Source organism: Aythya fuligula, chromosome 1, assembly GCF_009819795.1.
Source record: "Aythya fuligula isolate bAytFul2 chromosome 1, bAytFul2.pri, whole genome shotgun sequence".
In the NCBI taxonomy this organism is placed as follows: Eukaryota; Metazoa; Chordata; class Aves; order Anseriformes; family Anatidae; genus Aythya; species Aythya fuligula.
The window spans coordinates 47389126-47405142 of record NC_045559.1 but is presented as its reverse complement, the minus strand read 5'-3'; the positions used below and the strand labels follow the sequence as shown (position 1 = coordinate 47405142).

General features: G+C 42.7%; 1 protein-coding gene across 1 annotated transcript; it reads right to left on the bottom strand.

The window, feature by feature from the left end:
* Positions 1 to 1415: 1415 nt before the first annotated feature.
* Positions 1416 to 13609, bottom strand: NDUFA12 (NADH:ubiquinone oxidoreductase subunit A12). Its single transcript, XM_032207779.1, has 4 exons — positions 13478 to 13609; positions 11780 to 11862; positions 10698 to 10785; positions 1416 to 1690 (listed from the first exon to the last, which is right to left on the bottom strand). The coding sequence occupies exons 1-4, from the start codon at positions 13564 to 13566 to the stop codon at positions 1510 to 1512; spliced, it is 441 nt and encodes a 146-aa protein (XP_032063670.1). The 5' UTR covers positions 13567 to 13609; the 3' UTR covers positions 1416 to 1509.
* Positions 13610 to 16017: the final 2408 nt, after the last annotated feature.

Genomic DNA, 16017 nt, shown 5'->3' with positions numbered 1-16017 from the left:
CTCAAAGTGCTGTTTCCCGCTGTCAGAAATAGCAGTTTCTACAAAGACCAGGTAGGGCAATAAAAGAAGTTGTCAGGGGGCTGCGGGGCTCCCCTGTGAGGCAAGGCCAGGGTCGCGCTCTGCCGGTGCCACCACAGGGCAGGGCTGGGCCAGGAGCTAAGATGGCGGCACCTCAGTGATGGCGCCTCAGTGATAGCACAGGAAAGAAAGGGAAAACACACTACAGAGAGAGAGGAGAAACAGCAAGAAGCAGCAATGTGAGCAAGGTCAGAAAGCAGGCAAGGAGGTGCTCCAGACACTGGAGGAGATTCCTGCGCAGCCCATGGAGAGCCCACACAGCACGGGGCAAAGCATGAGGAGAAGGTATCATCAGAGGCAAACTTGCAAAATGACCGTAACCAGGCATTCCCAGATGTTCTACGGGGCAGGAAATGGTGGAGGAATGAAGAAGTGAGGCTGAGCCTATGAAGCAGGGGCAAGAGGGAAGATGTTGTTTTGATATATACATGTATTTTTTGCCACAGTCCCATATCTCTTTAAATTGCAAATTACTTACTTTTTTGAGAATGGGTTCTGGTATACTTTGCTTCTCAATCTCCTGCAGTATGTACTCCGAAACTTCCACAGAACTTTAAGGTCCTGTCACAGCAGGACAAACATCCCATCCCACACCCTTCTAATGAAACCCAATGGCACAGCAGCAACCAATAAAATCTTTGTGACAGGGTCCAATCTTTGTACTTGCTCGAGTCAGCAAGATTGCTGGCTGGGCACCATACAGCAAGAAGTTAAACACCCCTACAAGTCTACCTGACCGGCAATTTTAACCAAGTTTTCTACTGACAACGCTCATGGGTCTGAGTCTAAAACCAGTACACTGCGTGGTCAGTGATGATACACAGAAGCAGGGAACAGCTTTTGTGCCTGCTTATGGTTCTTTTCTTGGGGAACAGGATATAATTTGATTACTGTAGCCTTACATGTTTTATACTACCTATCACACCATATTAAAATACAGCAACACATACCCATGCGCAAGAAATTTATGAATAAAAACCATAATCCTTGATTGGCCTTAATCTAACTTGACTTGCAAATATTTAAACAGACTGCTTCCTGAAATAGTACAGGAAGTATACATCATATGCCATGCAAAGGATGTAATAGGATAAGGCTAAGATCATGTATTTCAAATTTATATTTGTAGTCTTTTGAGTGGTGAGAACAAACTGCCACAGGAATGATTAGCATGCTAAAAAAAGTTTGAGAACCACTTGTAAAGACAAGAGTCACTGATAATATGACAAAAAGCCCACTATCTTATTGAAATGAAGACTTGCCATGTATTCTGTCCTCTACATCTTCCCAGTGTTTTCTCATTTGATTCCCCCCCCAGCTCAATAAACTAAACCATAGCAGTTATAGGAGGTTTTTATTTTAAACAAAACCAATGAGATACAATTTACACTGAAAGCCAAAGTTGAGGCAAATGATTTCCTTTTTTTGCTGTTATTTGCTGGCTGTAGTAGGTGGGATCCACTCGTGTATCTTCTTGCGTGTAGTAGAGTAAGGTACATACTGCCCAGGAGTACCACTCAGATTGAATTTATGGTTCTCCCAGATAAATTTACGAGCAACTGGTGGATGAGTAGTTGGAGGGTCATCCGTCATCGAGTGAAGCCAACGATGCCTTAGGAGGAAAAAGAAACATTGTTAAGACACATTAAGGAGCACTACATGATCTATAACAAGCCTTCCACCTGACTCCCAAGGGTCCTCTCCGCTGAAAGAAAGAATTTATTTTGAAGGGAGCCAGACAGAGCTGATTTTATTCTAGTATAACTTTGAATGAGACTACAGGATAATGATGTAAAATAATTTCAGCAATGTAACTGACAAATAAAAGTTCTGCTTCAAAGGAAGTGAAAGTACACCTGAATTTCAATTTCCTGTTCCCTTGTAGGCTTAGATCAAAAGGTCTCTGGGCAGGGAGCATTTTGTTGTTACCTTTGTATAGCCTTAACAATCCAGCTAGTTCAAGGCAAGCACTACAGAGGGCAAAACCAAGTGTTTGGGTTTTTTTTTGTTTGTTTTAAGCAGAAGACTATTCTGTACAACAGTTTCTATACCCATCTCCAAAGCCTTCACGACGCTGCCACTTGGGAAATACAGACTAATGATGCAAATTCACCTAGAACAATCATGTAAATGTTTACTGACTCCACAATGAATTTGTGTAATACCAGTCAGTAACGGGGTAATTACCAAGTCATTACAGCCATTATCCTTTACCTATGAACTAAAGGTCAACCCGCCCCTGTGCAAATAACATTAATGATCAAGCAAAGTACTTTCCATAATAATTTACTGAAACAAAACAGCAAGAATTGATTTCACCTCATTTCTATTTCAGTGACCAAAGCAACTTTCAAACCTGAATCACTTTTATTATATGCCAATTAACTATGCACGCAGCATGAAGTACATATAATGACAGAAGTGAGTTTTTTGCAAGCCTATCTATATTTTTACTGAAACAGACTTAAAAAGAAGCTTCTGCTAATCAGCTTTTGCCAAAGACTTCACCTAAAAATAAAAAAACCCCTCTAACTCCAGGTATCAGAAAGCATAAAAATTATATCTTCAGCCTTTAGCAACCATTCCTGCAAACTTCATTGATACATCAATACAAAACCACAATAAAAGTAGTATGAAATAGATGCATGTGCTTGACTGACAAGTATATTTTTAATCCGAAGGGCTCTACAGAAGGCTGAATAATTTTCAGTCAAGTAGCTTCTAAACATTTATTTAGAAAAAAATCCCAACTTTGGATATAACTTTAGAACAAAATTTCATGTAGAATGAACATATGGCTGACATATTTTTTACAAGAAAAAAGAAAAATAAACAAAAGCCTCAAATGAAAGCCACACATTGTAGGACTAACAACTGCCAGGAAACTGACTTGAATACAAAACTGGATGGAAGCATAAGAACTTTTGAAAATAAGAAAAAGCTTGTTCAGAGGTAAAGAACCTCCTCTCATGAGAAAAAAATAATCCACTGATGAGTTTGAAGATTATACACAATTTCAGACTGACACAATGCAACACGGATAGGAGGAGGATCCCTCTCTTCCCCAACTCCCCTTTGTAAGTCTGCTATCACTTGAACTACACTTCTACTACTTTTATTAAAATAAAGATTGGGGGCAATGATTTCTGTCTGGAAGGAGGAGGCCCCACAGCACCTCCATCAGTCATGCTATGGCCCGAGGATATAGGATCAGGCCTTGCTTGATTTCAGATCTGGTATTACATGCCTCTGACGGTGCCCTGGCCACCTTACACAAAGCTCTGACCTTCTGTAAAGGCACCGTACCAGATCAAAGCCATTAAAAGGATTCTGCATGCTAGCAGGCTTCCCATTATGCAGGACATCACTTGTCCCATGAGGGCTTGCACCAAGGTCAGCAAAAGCACTGTAAAACAGCTGATTTGACAGAGGTGAGATCATAGACCCTATAAGCCAGCTCTCCAATGGTAATACAAAGAAACAGACCTGTGGCACAGGATGTAGGGACAAGATCCAAGTATCCATACGCATCCTGCCAGCACTGACTATTGACTGCATATCAAAATGCTTTGCATCACTGCACTCAGCTCTTCAAACTCGCTCACCGTAACATGCGGAGACAACTTAACCACGTACACCTTCACCTACTGACATTTCTGGTAATAGCAGATAGGAATCCTGCAAGCAAAATCCTATTTTTGCACCTGTCACCAAGCCTCACCATCCTCCCAAGCCTCCCACTCCCTTGAGAGCCATACAAATCACCAGGACAAAAAAGAAAATTGTTTTCTTGGCTAGAAATGCAGTTACAAAGGCCCTGAAAGACAGGCTGGGGCAGGTGGAGCACAAACATGTATGAAAGCTTAGTTTAAATTGACTACATTTCAAGCTTACTTGATGCCCAGCACTTCTTTCATTTCAAGGGTATATACAGCATACATGCACTCCTTGAAATGGGAAAGTAATTATGTTAACACTGAGTTTATTTGCCCATTTAAACCGGATGACAACACAGGATAGTATTATTCTGTAATTTAAACTTTGCAGTTTTTCTAAGACTAAATCGATGAGGTCTCTTAACACGCAGTATTTTGGAGTAGTCCAAGTATTACGTCATTAGTTTTCAGGATTTTCTGACACTAAAACATCAACATTAAATTGAGCTCAAGTTTAAAAGGATCTGCAGAAGAAGCCCCCTTAAAATTCCACTTTCTCACTGAGAAGTAGAAACAAAATTGCCTACCTGTGAGAAATGGCAGTACAGTCACAGGTACTGAAACACTCATCTCCAGAAGAGATTTTGTTGTAATCCACTCCCCATTTAAGCAAAACAAGAACTGAAAACTTTATTTTGGGAAGACTTTCCCCTTGACAACTTCCCTGAAAGAGTCCTTTGAAGCCCTGATGTCTCATAGGCTCTCCTCCCAGATGCTCAAGAAAAGCTTTTCATGCACTCGACAGAACAGCATGAATAAAGAGATCTGACATCTTGCAGATGGCCAGATTTCTATACAAACTTTACCCATAAATCCACGCATGGAAGAATAGGATTCAAAAGCAACTAATGACTTAAAACCTACAAAAGCAGCAGATGACTTACAGCAAAGAAAATAAGAAAGATAAAACTCTGGAGAGGCTGGAGCAGCTTCCTGAGCCTCAGAGCAAAGTAACTACCAAGCAGTCTGAGGAGAGTAAAGCCTCTCTCTGGTCTTTTGCTTGGGTGAACAGATGAGACACCCATCAACATACCTTCAAATGCTCTCTGCAGAACCTTCTCCCAAGTCTTAGACAAATATTTAAAAGCAAGGAGATTTCAAACTTAAGCTACAAGGGACCGGAGCCAATTATATGATGTACAAGCTGTCAAACAAGCACCGATGCCATACAAACTGTGTAGCTACTACCATATGTGCATCTGCAAAGTTCGGGCACTGTCTACGTAAGTTCAGGAAGGCTGCCAGCTTGATAGCATCTCCTCCTTCTCCAGCAAGTTAACTCTGTTGCGTTAAGACAAAAGATAAGCAAAGATGTGTGTTATGGTCAAACGGCAGAACTATTTTGGTGCTTTCCCAAGTACTTCAAGTGAGCAAGAAACCAGGGGTTTAACATCAAGAGATCCTCTTAAGATGCTAGTCAAACTATTTTAAAGATGGTCCTCACTTATTTTTCCAGGTTAGTGTGTTGGAAGGGAAGTTAAAAAGGACAAGAAACATCTTTATTTGTATATATATGGGAGATACCCAATTTCTCAGGCAAGCTACCCTAAGATACCATTGTACAATGTGACTAACCCATTTACCTAAAAGCATTACACCAGCATTAAATCTAGTTAGAAAGCCCACAAGTTTATTGTAAATCTACTGAAGGGATGAAAATCTTATTTCCTCTCTCCCTCTCCTTCCTTTCCTGATCAATCTTTTTGTTTTCCTTGCAGGTACTCTTGAACAGCAGCGGTTTTACAGGAGAGTAGCACATTCTTTTACATTTCTTGGTGTGCTAGCACTGAGATGCCACATTCCTCCCTCCTTCAGCTGTCAGATCAGCTAACAAAGAGGATGTAGATTACTGAAATGAAGTTAAATTTGAAATTTTATTGTACGAAGTTAGCACTCCTATAGCTCCTTCCAAAGATGTCAGGTTTGCACTACGAGGAAACAAACACTGAAGTGCTGGACAAACACTGCACACACAGCGAACGATGCTGGCAAAACAAAGCGCTCCCAAGAAAGGAGAAAACTACTCTGCAATTACTGTGCTGCTTTCTCCACGGCACATAACGTATATTGAGCAAATCCAACACAATTCAAATTGCATTAACCAGGAAAATGGTTAAGAAAAGGTATGCAGCCAGTCACGAAAGGCTTTGAATATGATACAAAGGAATCAAGCCTCCAGCATCCAGAAGGATATCAGGTCTCAGCTTGCATGGACCTTATGGACCTTACTCCTACGAAGCAGCCTTATTTGACAGCACAGCCCTGCTGAAACTGGAAAACTGGGTTCTAAGCTGCCCCTCCGCGGGCTCAGTCTGAGCCTCTCAGAATTCCCCAAATGCAAACTTGTGCTCCTCCAAATTCCAGCCAGAGCTTCAGGATGAGCTGACTGCCGAACAGTTAATTAATAGCTATCCACGACAGGAACAGGCAGACGTGCAGGGAACTTCTGCATGAGAAATGAACATAGCCTGAAAATCAGGACTGATATAGAGAATTTGGGGAGCGGAAGAATAATGGTACTCTCTTTGATCCCAAACAGATTAAGGACAGTGAGATGCTTAGTCCTCTCCCCTCACCTCGTTTCTTTGGAAATAATGGAAAATGTCTTATTTGCGAGAAGCAAAGAACCAAGAAGTACAAGCCTGGAAGGGATTTGAACACTGTGCACAAGCTCTAGATCCAAGGAAGTATCAGCTGCATCCACGTTGCTCCCAGCAGACACCTACTGAAGTTGTTACAAAACTGATGTGACGCTGGCTTACTAATCTTCCCAAACCAAGTTACACTGGTGAAGATGAGCAGAAGTTTTTAGTGGTAAGGATAGTTATGTCCAATCTGGACCTCCTTTTCTGCAACCTAAACCTACTACTTCCTACTCTACCCATCTATCTTTGGAAGACAGCCTGTGCCTTTCCCCTCTGCAAAAGATTAATTGCTTAAGGGTTATATCTATGGTCATTTCTCTACTTCTTAAGCAAACAATTCTTTTCAACCATCCTTGGAGGTCTGATGGTCCTCGCTGCTCTTCCCTAAGCTTCTTCCACTGGTCCAGTTTGCTTGTTTGTGGCTTAGATTAATAAAATCTTAAATAAATATAAAAAAGTATATTTTCAAACAAATAAACCCCTACCCTGCGTCCTCCCCAGAAGAGCACAGTACCCAGAGCTGAGCACCACATCCTACATGAAGTCTTCCAGGTACTAAGCAGAAAGGAAGAGCTGCTTTGCATGAGGGCAGGCAGTACTTTCTGCTCCTCAGGAAGGCACACTTCTTTCTCAGCAGTATGGCAATGGGGATTTACTCAACCTGCCACCCCCCAACACTCGATCATCCTGCAGCACTGCCTGCTGCTCTCCTGCGTGCCATAAAGTGAGTGGCTAGTGGTGCCAGGAGGGCAGGGTCTTGCCCTCTGTCCCCGCACCCAACCACACGATTTCACACCTTTGAAAAAAGTCACTTCTGATCACAGAGTGAGACAACACAACTTGCTACTCTGCCGAACTAACAAGGGCAGATAGTCTGCAGCCGGTAATCACATCCATGAAATAGCAGCACTGAGCTCTTTGACTCATTCACCTGTATTTTACAGCCCTGCTATTTCAACTCTCTGTGCAGCCCCTGATTAAGGGAGAAAGAGAAAAGCTAACGCTGCTTTAAGCACACCTCCTTACTAACAGCTTTTCTCAGCACATTTCAGCCAGGCCTCAGCTCGCCTCTGATCCAAACCAGCTTCTGCAGGGGGGTGGACAGAATTAGCAGAGATGATAACCCTTGCCTTAGAAAAGAGCAAGCTGGATTATTATCACAAAGAACACATTCAAGATAGCCTTTTTTCCCCTCTCTTTTTACTACAAAAACTGTTTTGCTTGTGAAAATAGTTTTGGTACCCTGACTGGTGTTTACTGCCTGTTCAGAGATTCATAAAGGGTCACATTAGGAAAGGTTCCTCTTGATCGTAACTTTAGGATTTTCTTCCCTGAATACTTTCAAAAGCTTTTCTACAGAGGCAAAAGTACAAAATACTAAAACCTGAAAGTCATTTATCTTTACCGGCTTCTTGGTTGTTTTTTTTTTGATTATTTTTGAGCCAATAGAAGAAAGCTTTGCTTGTAATGAGTAAATCTGTATGCCAAGTTAAGACAGCAAGTGAATGCCAGCACATGCCAGTTGTGCAAAAAGAACATCACCTGAAGGCTCCTGGAGACGATTTGCTAACCTTAATACTTTTAGGTTGGGAGACGAATGAAGGAAGAACCAAAAGGGATACAGACCTTTCTAAAGTAGCAATAAAATGGCAATGAGCTCAATACACAGGGCAACAATTAGAGCAATTCTTAATGGCAAGGTCTATGAAAGCACTAAATACAGAGCTCCTGTGCACTGGTATGAGCAGATACAACTTTATCACTGTATGTTCACACAATCAGCGTGTTAAAAAAATGGAGTTCCACCAAAATACACGCCCTATACATTAGGAGATGAAACAAAGGTTTTGGCTTTCAAAGCTAACAGCATAAAAGACATCTTTATCCAGGGAAAAAAAGCCCCATATGCTGCACAGCACTACAAGAAGTTTCATACTAATCATTCCACAAGTATTGAAAGGATTTAAAAAAAAAAAAATCTAATTAACTTGTCTTGAACAAAGTAGATATAGTCATCTTGATTTTGATAAGAAAACCCAGAGTGAAAGAGGCTAAATAAGATAAATCAAAATAAACCGCAAGGCAACTTCAGAACAGCTGCATTCCCAATTCCCTGTATAGAAATCATGTCAAAACAACTCCTGATTTCCTTCACACTGTGATTTCAATGCATCCATTGTCAAAAATCTTACACCAATTATTTTAGAATACTGAACACATTCAGTAGTTCACAAAAATGGTGCTACACTACATTACATATGAGATGTTTCTTCTTGCTGCTTTTTTCCTTTTCTCCAATACCTGATGGAATGTAAATGCTGGCTTAATTAACTCCTATTTTAATTTTTTTCCAAGACAGCTGTTCTCACAGTTTTCCAATATACCAATGTTTTCTTTTTTTCTTTCCTTCCCAACTCATGATGCATGAAATGCAAGGTTCATCTGGCTGTATCTCAGCAGTTGTTCATATTCCACAATCCCGAATGCACATCGCTGACCACAAAATCACCCTTCAGGATGGCACGGTGTCTTCAACAACCAGAAACATGGAGAAAACCTACCTGTAGTATGACTTACATTGAATAAAAGAAGAAAACGTTTTTCCTGCATATCTGCTGTGCTCTCTATTCTTCCCAATTAAAATAGTATGGCTATACATAGGCATACAGTAGGATTTTTATAAGAATTCTGCAAAATCATTATAAACTAGCTAGCATTATCACTAAAAAAAGGAAAATCTGAAATCTCTAAGTTAGTCTTGGTCTTAAACCAGGATTTTGTTAGAAGTGCCATCTTTAGTCATGACAATTGCAAAATATTTTCTGAAAGTAACACTGGCATAAACAACACGATAAAACCTGCTTCCACCTGCAGAGGGTATGACAGCAAACCCATGCAACGCTCCACCAAGATGAATTAACTAAAACCCAGAGTCAAAAACCAGTGTTTAGAAGCAGCATTCAGATCACAGCCCAACTGTTATGATCGTACTTGATATACGTCTTCACTGACCCAAGGGTGACAAATGTTCAGTTTTCCATCTGTTGAAGGAAAGTGCTAACACACGAAGAAACATTTTTAAAAGTGGCAGGCCAGATATTAGTACACTATGTAACAACTGAAACTATTAAAAGAAGCAATTTTACACAGTCCAATCTCCAACAAAACTGGGGGTTCAAAAAAGTCAGTTTCTTGTGTGGTTGTACAACACCAGAGCTCCGTGCACAGCAACTCCTACAATGAATTAAGTCTCAAATTAGACATCTGTGCCATGTTAAAAGTCTATGATAGTATACTATCAGATGGAAAAAAATTACAATTTAAAAGATGTTTATTATGAGTCAAAATACTTCAATTTTGAAAAACTTATCTAAAAAGTGTAGAATTACAGCTCAATGATTTACATGCATCACAAAGCCAGGATTCCTACATAAGAATTAATAAATATCCAAGGTTGCCATGGGATATATGAATTTATCAGCAATTTTTTATGAAGTACTGCAGAACCTGACAAAAATATCTTGGAATGCAGGACTGCTTACCCTAGAAACCTGACTGATACTCAGGAAGAAATTATTTGTTGTGGTTTGTAAGGACACAACACATAAACACAAGAAAGAACAAAAACTAACAGCACGTCAAGATTAGGAGAAACTTGAGAACAGGCATAGTCTTACAGCTCGAAGGATAAAAAGTAGATCCTAAAAGCAGTTATTATGCAGTCAGTATGGACCAGCATGGACTGGAATGAATGTGCTAGTGGTGAAGATTTTAAATTTTAATATCATCTTTAAAAAAAAAAAAAAAACAAGGCCATCAAACTCTCATTGGAGATGAAAGAGAAAGTGTTAACTGCATTAACCTGCAAGAACAGGCACCTCACACCTGCACAGAGCACTCCTGGACACAGTAGCTAATAGCACCCTAGGTTTTAGATCAGCTTTCTCCTATTGCTCATTAACCAATAAACGGTTTAATCACAGAATGTCTTCACCAATATTTGTTTTAATTGAGGAAGAACCTCTTCATCTATGGAAGCACCCTATTGAACAGTACCTTCCTTCCACAACGTAAACCTCCAACAAAATCCCTTCTACATTAAAATTAACCAGTCTGCAGCCTTCTTGTCATACACAATGATAACGGCATCCACAAAAACTTATTACCAAATAATGGTATTTTCTTTTCTTCTGCTATGTAATACAAGGAAACGTACAGGCAATTACACAATTTGCCCACATTAAGTTAAAAGGCTTACCACTCAGGGGGCACCATGCTTCCATCAACTTCCCAAAACGTATTTTTGCCATTCATTTCAGTAGTATATATGACCCATCTGTGTCGACCTTAATTAAACAAAAAAATGCTGTATTAGCTTAAGAAAATAAATTATTTTCATATAAAGCAGAGAATTCATGAAAATGCAAAACAAAGTATTTTGCCTAAAAGAATCTACTATTATGGGCACTCATTTCAAGAGTAGCACAGTTATGACCATGAAGCAGATCAGGTTTTTGTTTTTCTGAGTTCTCCGTATTTCTACTGTCACAGCATTTCTACATTTTTACATTTTACAGAACTTAATGCTCACACAACAAAGCAAATATAGCTATTGTGTAAGTAAATGGAAATAGGAACTTCTAAGATTTTCAGACAGATTTTTTTTTTGTCCCATTAGAAGCCTTTTCCAAAAGGACATTGCCATTAGTACCCTAAGATTAAACTAAGTTTCAGCCACACAAGCTTACTTTTATTGTTATTTTTAATCAACAAGTTTACCAGCAGCTCTGCTTTCCCCAGTGACCCCTGCAGCAGGTAGGGCTGTGCCTAACCAGTATCAATTGCTTACATGCCACCTTACTTGTTGCAGTTGCCAACTTTTGAAGAACCCTTCAGATATTATTTAAGAACCCCTTGCTTAAGGTAATAGGAAGATCAAGGTAACCTGTGCTTCTTTGCCCTGAAGTGATCATCCAAGTAGGCCCAGCTGTGAGGTGTTTTTAAAGGCAGTTCTCTTTCTTCCCCCACCTGGTAAGCTTCCAGCTTTTGGGTCTGGGATCAAATCCAGCTCTCAGTCACGTTACCATAAAGACATACCTGCATGTAAAGCCCCTGACTGGCTTAGATGTATCCCACAGTTATCAAGTCAGATTGAATACGTTTGCAAAGGAACTGAGGGAAGCAGCAGAGAAGCAGAGGATGTCAAGGCATTTCTACAAGCTCCTTCTCTAAGGACCTACACGAGTGCAAGGAAGCTGGGCAGGCAATAAATCCTAATTCACTAGCCACCCATACAAAGTTGGGCGGCCAGTCAGGAGGTGTTCACGTTACCACACATACCAAAGAAGTTTCTTTTGTCTTCATAGTATTTGTTTCCGTATTTGTCAACTCCTACCAGCGTACCAGTCTTCAAGTCATTGACCCTGTGAATTCCCAAAACAACAGTTTTAATTGACTTTGTCCTAGAATTAAATTGGATTTTTTTATTTTATTTTTTTTTTTTATTTTTCACCAAGAGGTCCCAGACAGGATTATCGTCTGACACTGCTCTCCTCTGCCAAGGAAAAACTCAGTTACCTCTACATTATTCAAGCTCCAGATCTTACCTTCATAAAAAGAATGGACATTTTGCTGCTCTCTCCCTTCCTTCTTCCCTTCTCTAACCTGGAAGAGTTGTTATGCCCTTGTCCCAACTTCATGCCCTCAATACCGTTACCAAGCACTAAGCAGTATTTATGGCTTCCAGAGCAGGAGATGGCTTTCCCAGCCAATTACACTGAGCCCTGAGCAAGGAGAGTATTTCCAGGCATGCAAACCCTTAATAACTTGACTTCTACTGCATACAATTCGATCTACCTTCCTCAGTGGGACGCCTATAAAGAAAAGCAAGGAAATTTGGCATAAAACCCTTGCAAAGAAAACTTCTTCTGACTTGGGTAAATCATTTTCCCAGTTACCAGTTACTACTTCTTAAACACAGTAATTGTTGCAAGAAAGATGTCTCTTGATCACTCCTCCAGTAAGCATCAACTCTATTCCTTGAGCTAGGATTGAGGATTAAATAACTTGAAAGGAGATGGAGCAGCAGCAAGAACATTTGTAGCTGGTGCAGCCGTGAGGAACAGGTATGACTGTGCACCCAGCACACCTTTCTTCTGTCTTCATTCTTCCAAAAGAAAAATGAAGAGCGCTGCCTCCAGCACTGCCTACCCCCTTTCTGCTTAGCGGATAGATCGCAGGCTGTGCTGGCACCTTTCATTCACAAACGCTCCCTGACAAGGCATTAAGATGTGTTTAGGAGAGGCACTCAGTTGAAACCTAATACTCCAACTTGCAAATATCTTTCTTTTGCCACCAGAAGGAAATTCAATGGCATGACGGTCACACGAGGTCATGGCACCTGGAGACTAATAAGACCGGCAGCACCGTGACTGTAAGGCCAAGAAGAGCACCTGGGTGTCACAGAGCAGGAACGAGCTGCTAACTAAGTGACATGTGGAGGAAAATAAAACCCACACGCTGCTGCTAGGATTTATCAGGTGAGGCCCCTCCAGCGAGCAAAGCAAGCATGTACGTAAGCCGCTGCACCAAAACACTGCTGAGGCCTAACCAAAAATTGCAGAAACAGCTCAGAACAAACAGATTAAGCCACAAGAAACACCAGAGAAGGCGCTGTTACCATGACTGGGGGGGGGGGGGGGGGGGGCACAAAGCTTGGCTTATCCTAGCGCGAGTCCTTGAGGTGCAGCAGGGAACTCTGCAGCCCCTCGGCCCTGCACTGCCGTGCCCGCTGCTGGCAAGGAAGCAGCAGCAGCAGCAGCAGCAGCAGCAGCAGCCCTCTGGCCGTGCAGTTTCACCTCTCCCACCCGCTCCGCTCCGTGCCCCGCTACAGAGCCGGCCCCGTCCCGTCCCCCCCCTCCCCGCGGGCACGGCGCCCCGGGGCCCGTCCCTCCCGTCAAGGTGACCCCGCAGGGGGCGGCGGGGCAGGAGCGGGGAGCCCGGAGCCGCCCCCGCCGGGCGCCGCGGCCCCGCCGTTACCTCAGCAGCTGCCAAATGGCGCCGCGGACCCCGCCGTGGCCGCTGAGGTGCTTCAGGGCTCGCTTCGCCACCTGCACGTACTCCGCCATCTTGGGGCGGCGCCGGCCCCGAGCCCGCCCCACGCCTCATCCCGGCAGGGCGGGGAAGGGAAGGGCAGGGCGGCTCGGGGAGGCGCCGGGGGTGAGGGCTTCAGGGCGTGATGTGGGTAGAAGGGGCTCAAATATCGCCTGGTCCCAGCCCCCTGCCGTGGGCAGGGACGCCTCACAGCAGAGCGGGCTGGCTGTGTAACAAGTAAGACAAATAAGTAAGGCCAGACCATGTAGATTTTGCAAATCTGCCCCCACAATCTGCCTGTAACTCTTTAGGATTGTTTTAAATGAAGTCTCAACTCAATCTGAATTTAGCAATATTTATGAAAGGAATATTTGTAAAAGGTATAAAAGGCAAGTAAACAGCGCTGGGTGTGCGGGGAGTCTACGCTCCACCAACACACACACACAAACATCAAACATTCTAAATACACAGAACATTGCTTTACATACTAAACCCGAGTACGCCTATACATGTACATGTGTACAATCAGAAAAGGTAACAAACAATCCTTTAAGTTCCATGACTTAACAGTCTCCATTTTCTATTCCTTTTCTTGACTACTAACAAGTCTCCGTTTTCCGTTCCTTTTGAACAATATGTCTTGCTTTAAGTTGTCAAGCAACTCGGTCTTTGGGCCTTATGTATCCCATCCTTCCCGGATCGAAGAAAAGCATACCCATCTCCTTTTCAAGGCCAATAGGCCTGGGTCAAAAGGCACATCCAGGTCACCAGAGGGGCGTAACAGCAAAACCCTTCGATGGCAGTAGCGGTGGGGGGGCCCATGGCGTAGCAGTCGGATCAGTAAAGGAGCCCGCAGCTCCCTCACTCTCTGGCAAACCACACGTGTCTGACTGTGGCCCCACAAGGCTCTTTAAGGCCTCAGAGACTGCTCGCCAGGTGCTGAGCAATCCCACTGCAACCTTGTCGGTTTTAGTTACAGAGTCCCACACCTTGACCTCAATTTGATTCCATGTTTCAGGCTTATAAACTGTCAGATTGTTAATAAGGAGAATAAGCTGTAAGGTTACCAGGACAGTCTTTGTTCCTAAGGACGTACGATTCCCCATAATGTGCAGCTGCTTACCAACGAGGGGCAGCTGCGTGCGCGGCTCCACTTCTCTCAGCTTGAGCTTCTTCCCAGCTCTGGTGCGCCCATTTCCAGCAACTTTCTGTACGAGCTTCTCTGAGCAGTTTGCTGAGTCTGGCCAAACCCATCTTCATGAGGCGATCAGTGTGCCTGTTCCCGTCCTGGTCTCCGTCCTGCTAGCCTGTTCCTTTTAATTCCTTCTTTCTGCTTCTTTATTGATGACATAACTTCATCGTGTTGCCTTTTTTTATCTTGAGGGCAGGCTCCCCTCTTATACCCTTCTCCCTACCGCAGTCCTTTTCAAAAACAACTTTTCATTGGTCAAACAACTTTACATATAACAGCAATGGCAAACACCCAGAAACTTCCATGCCTTAACGGCTGGAGAGCAAGCAACCCGAGACTGCATGGAGTCTCCTGAATCACCCTTCTTAACCATGGGGCTTGCCAACCCCCATGGCCACACTCCCACATCTCCCCCTTTTTTGTTAATATCAACCATCTTCTGGACATAAATTACCACTCCATATAGAACAAGATGAAGCAGGTCATCTGTAGCTGCAGGTCAGCCTCCTGCCAACTAACTTTTGTGTTTAGCAACCTGGTGTTACCTGGAGGCTCAGCGCGTGGCAGTTTGGTGCTCTGGGTGTGCAGTGAACGGTTCTGCTGGGTGAAGGGCGCCGTGTTAATGCAGGAGAGCCCGTGGGGGAGCAGGCCCAGCTGGTTTCTCTGTTACCATGGGCACTCCACCACACAAGTTTAGATAAGGGTGCCCAGAGCATTGCTCCTGTGCTGTACGCTTTTCCATCATCACTCCAACCAAGCCACAAAATACTCTTCTCTCCTTATTAGCACCTCATCCACCTTCCCCAGACCTCAGCCTAATTCATTTGAAAATGTTTTTGAGCAAGCATTGCTACAAGATCCGATTGCTATAAATAAATACATAAATAGATCAGGAAATGCATCAACAGCCACAAAAACCTTACGTGTCCAGAGGTTCCTTTGATATTAATTTTTTATTAATATTGTTCCTAATGATATTAAACACGGTGGTGCCCCAGTGGTCCACATGACCTACCTTCAACTCCACTGCAGTGACTTGGGAACACACTCGGGTCCTACACTCAAGCCAAAACACACAGCTCTGATTTCCCATGAAAGATGAATGTAATAGAAGATGGTATTACATGTTAGCAGTCACATATCAGAGTGAGGGTAGCACTTGAGAGCTCAGAGGGTAAAAGGGAGACTGAGGTGGCTGAACGGGGCTGTTCCATGTGTTAACATGACTTTGTATATTTACGAGAAAAACAGAGGAGCTCAGGAGAGAAGCATTCATATGATGAAGTACAAATGT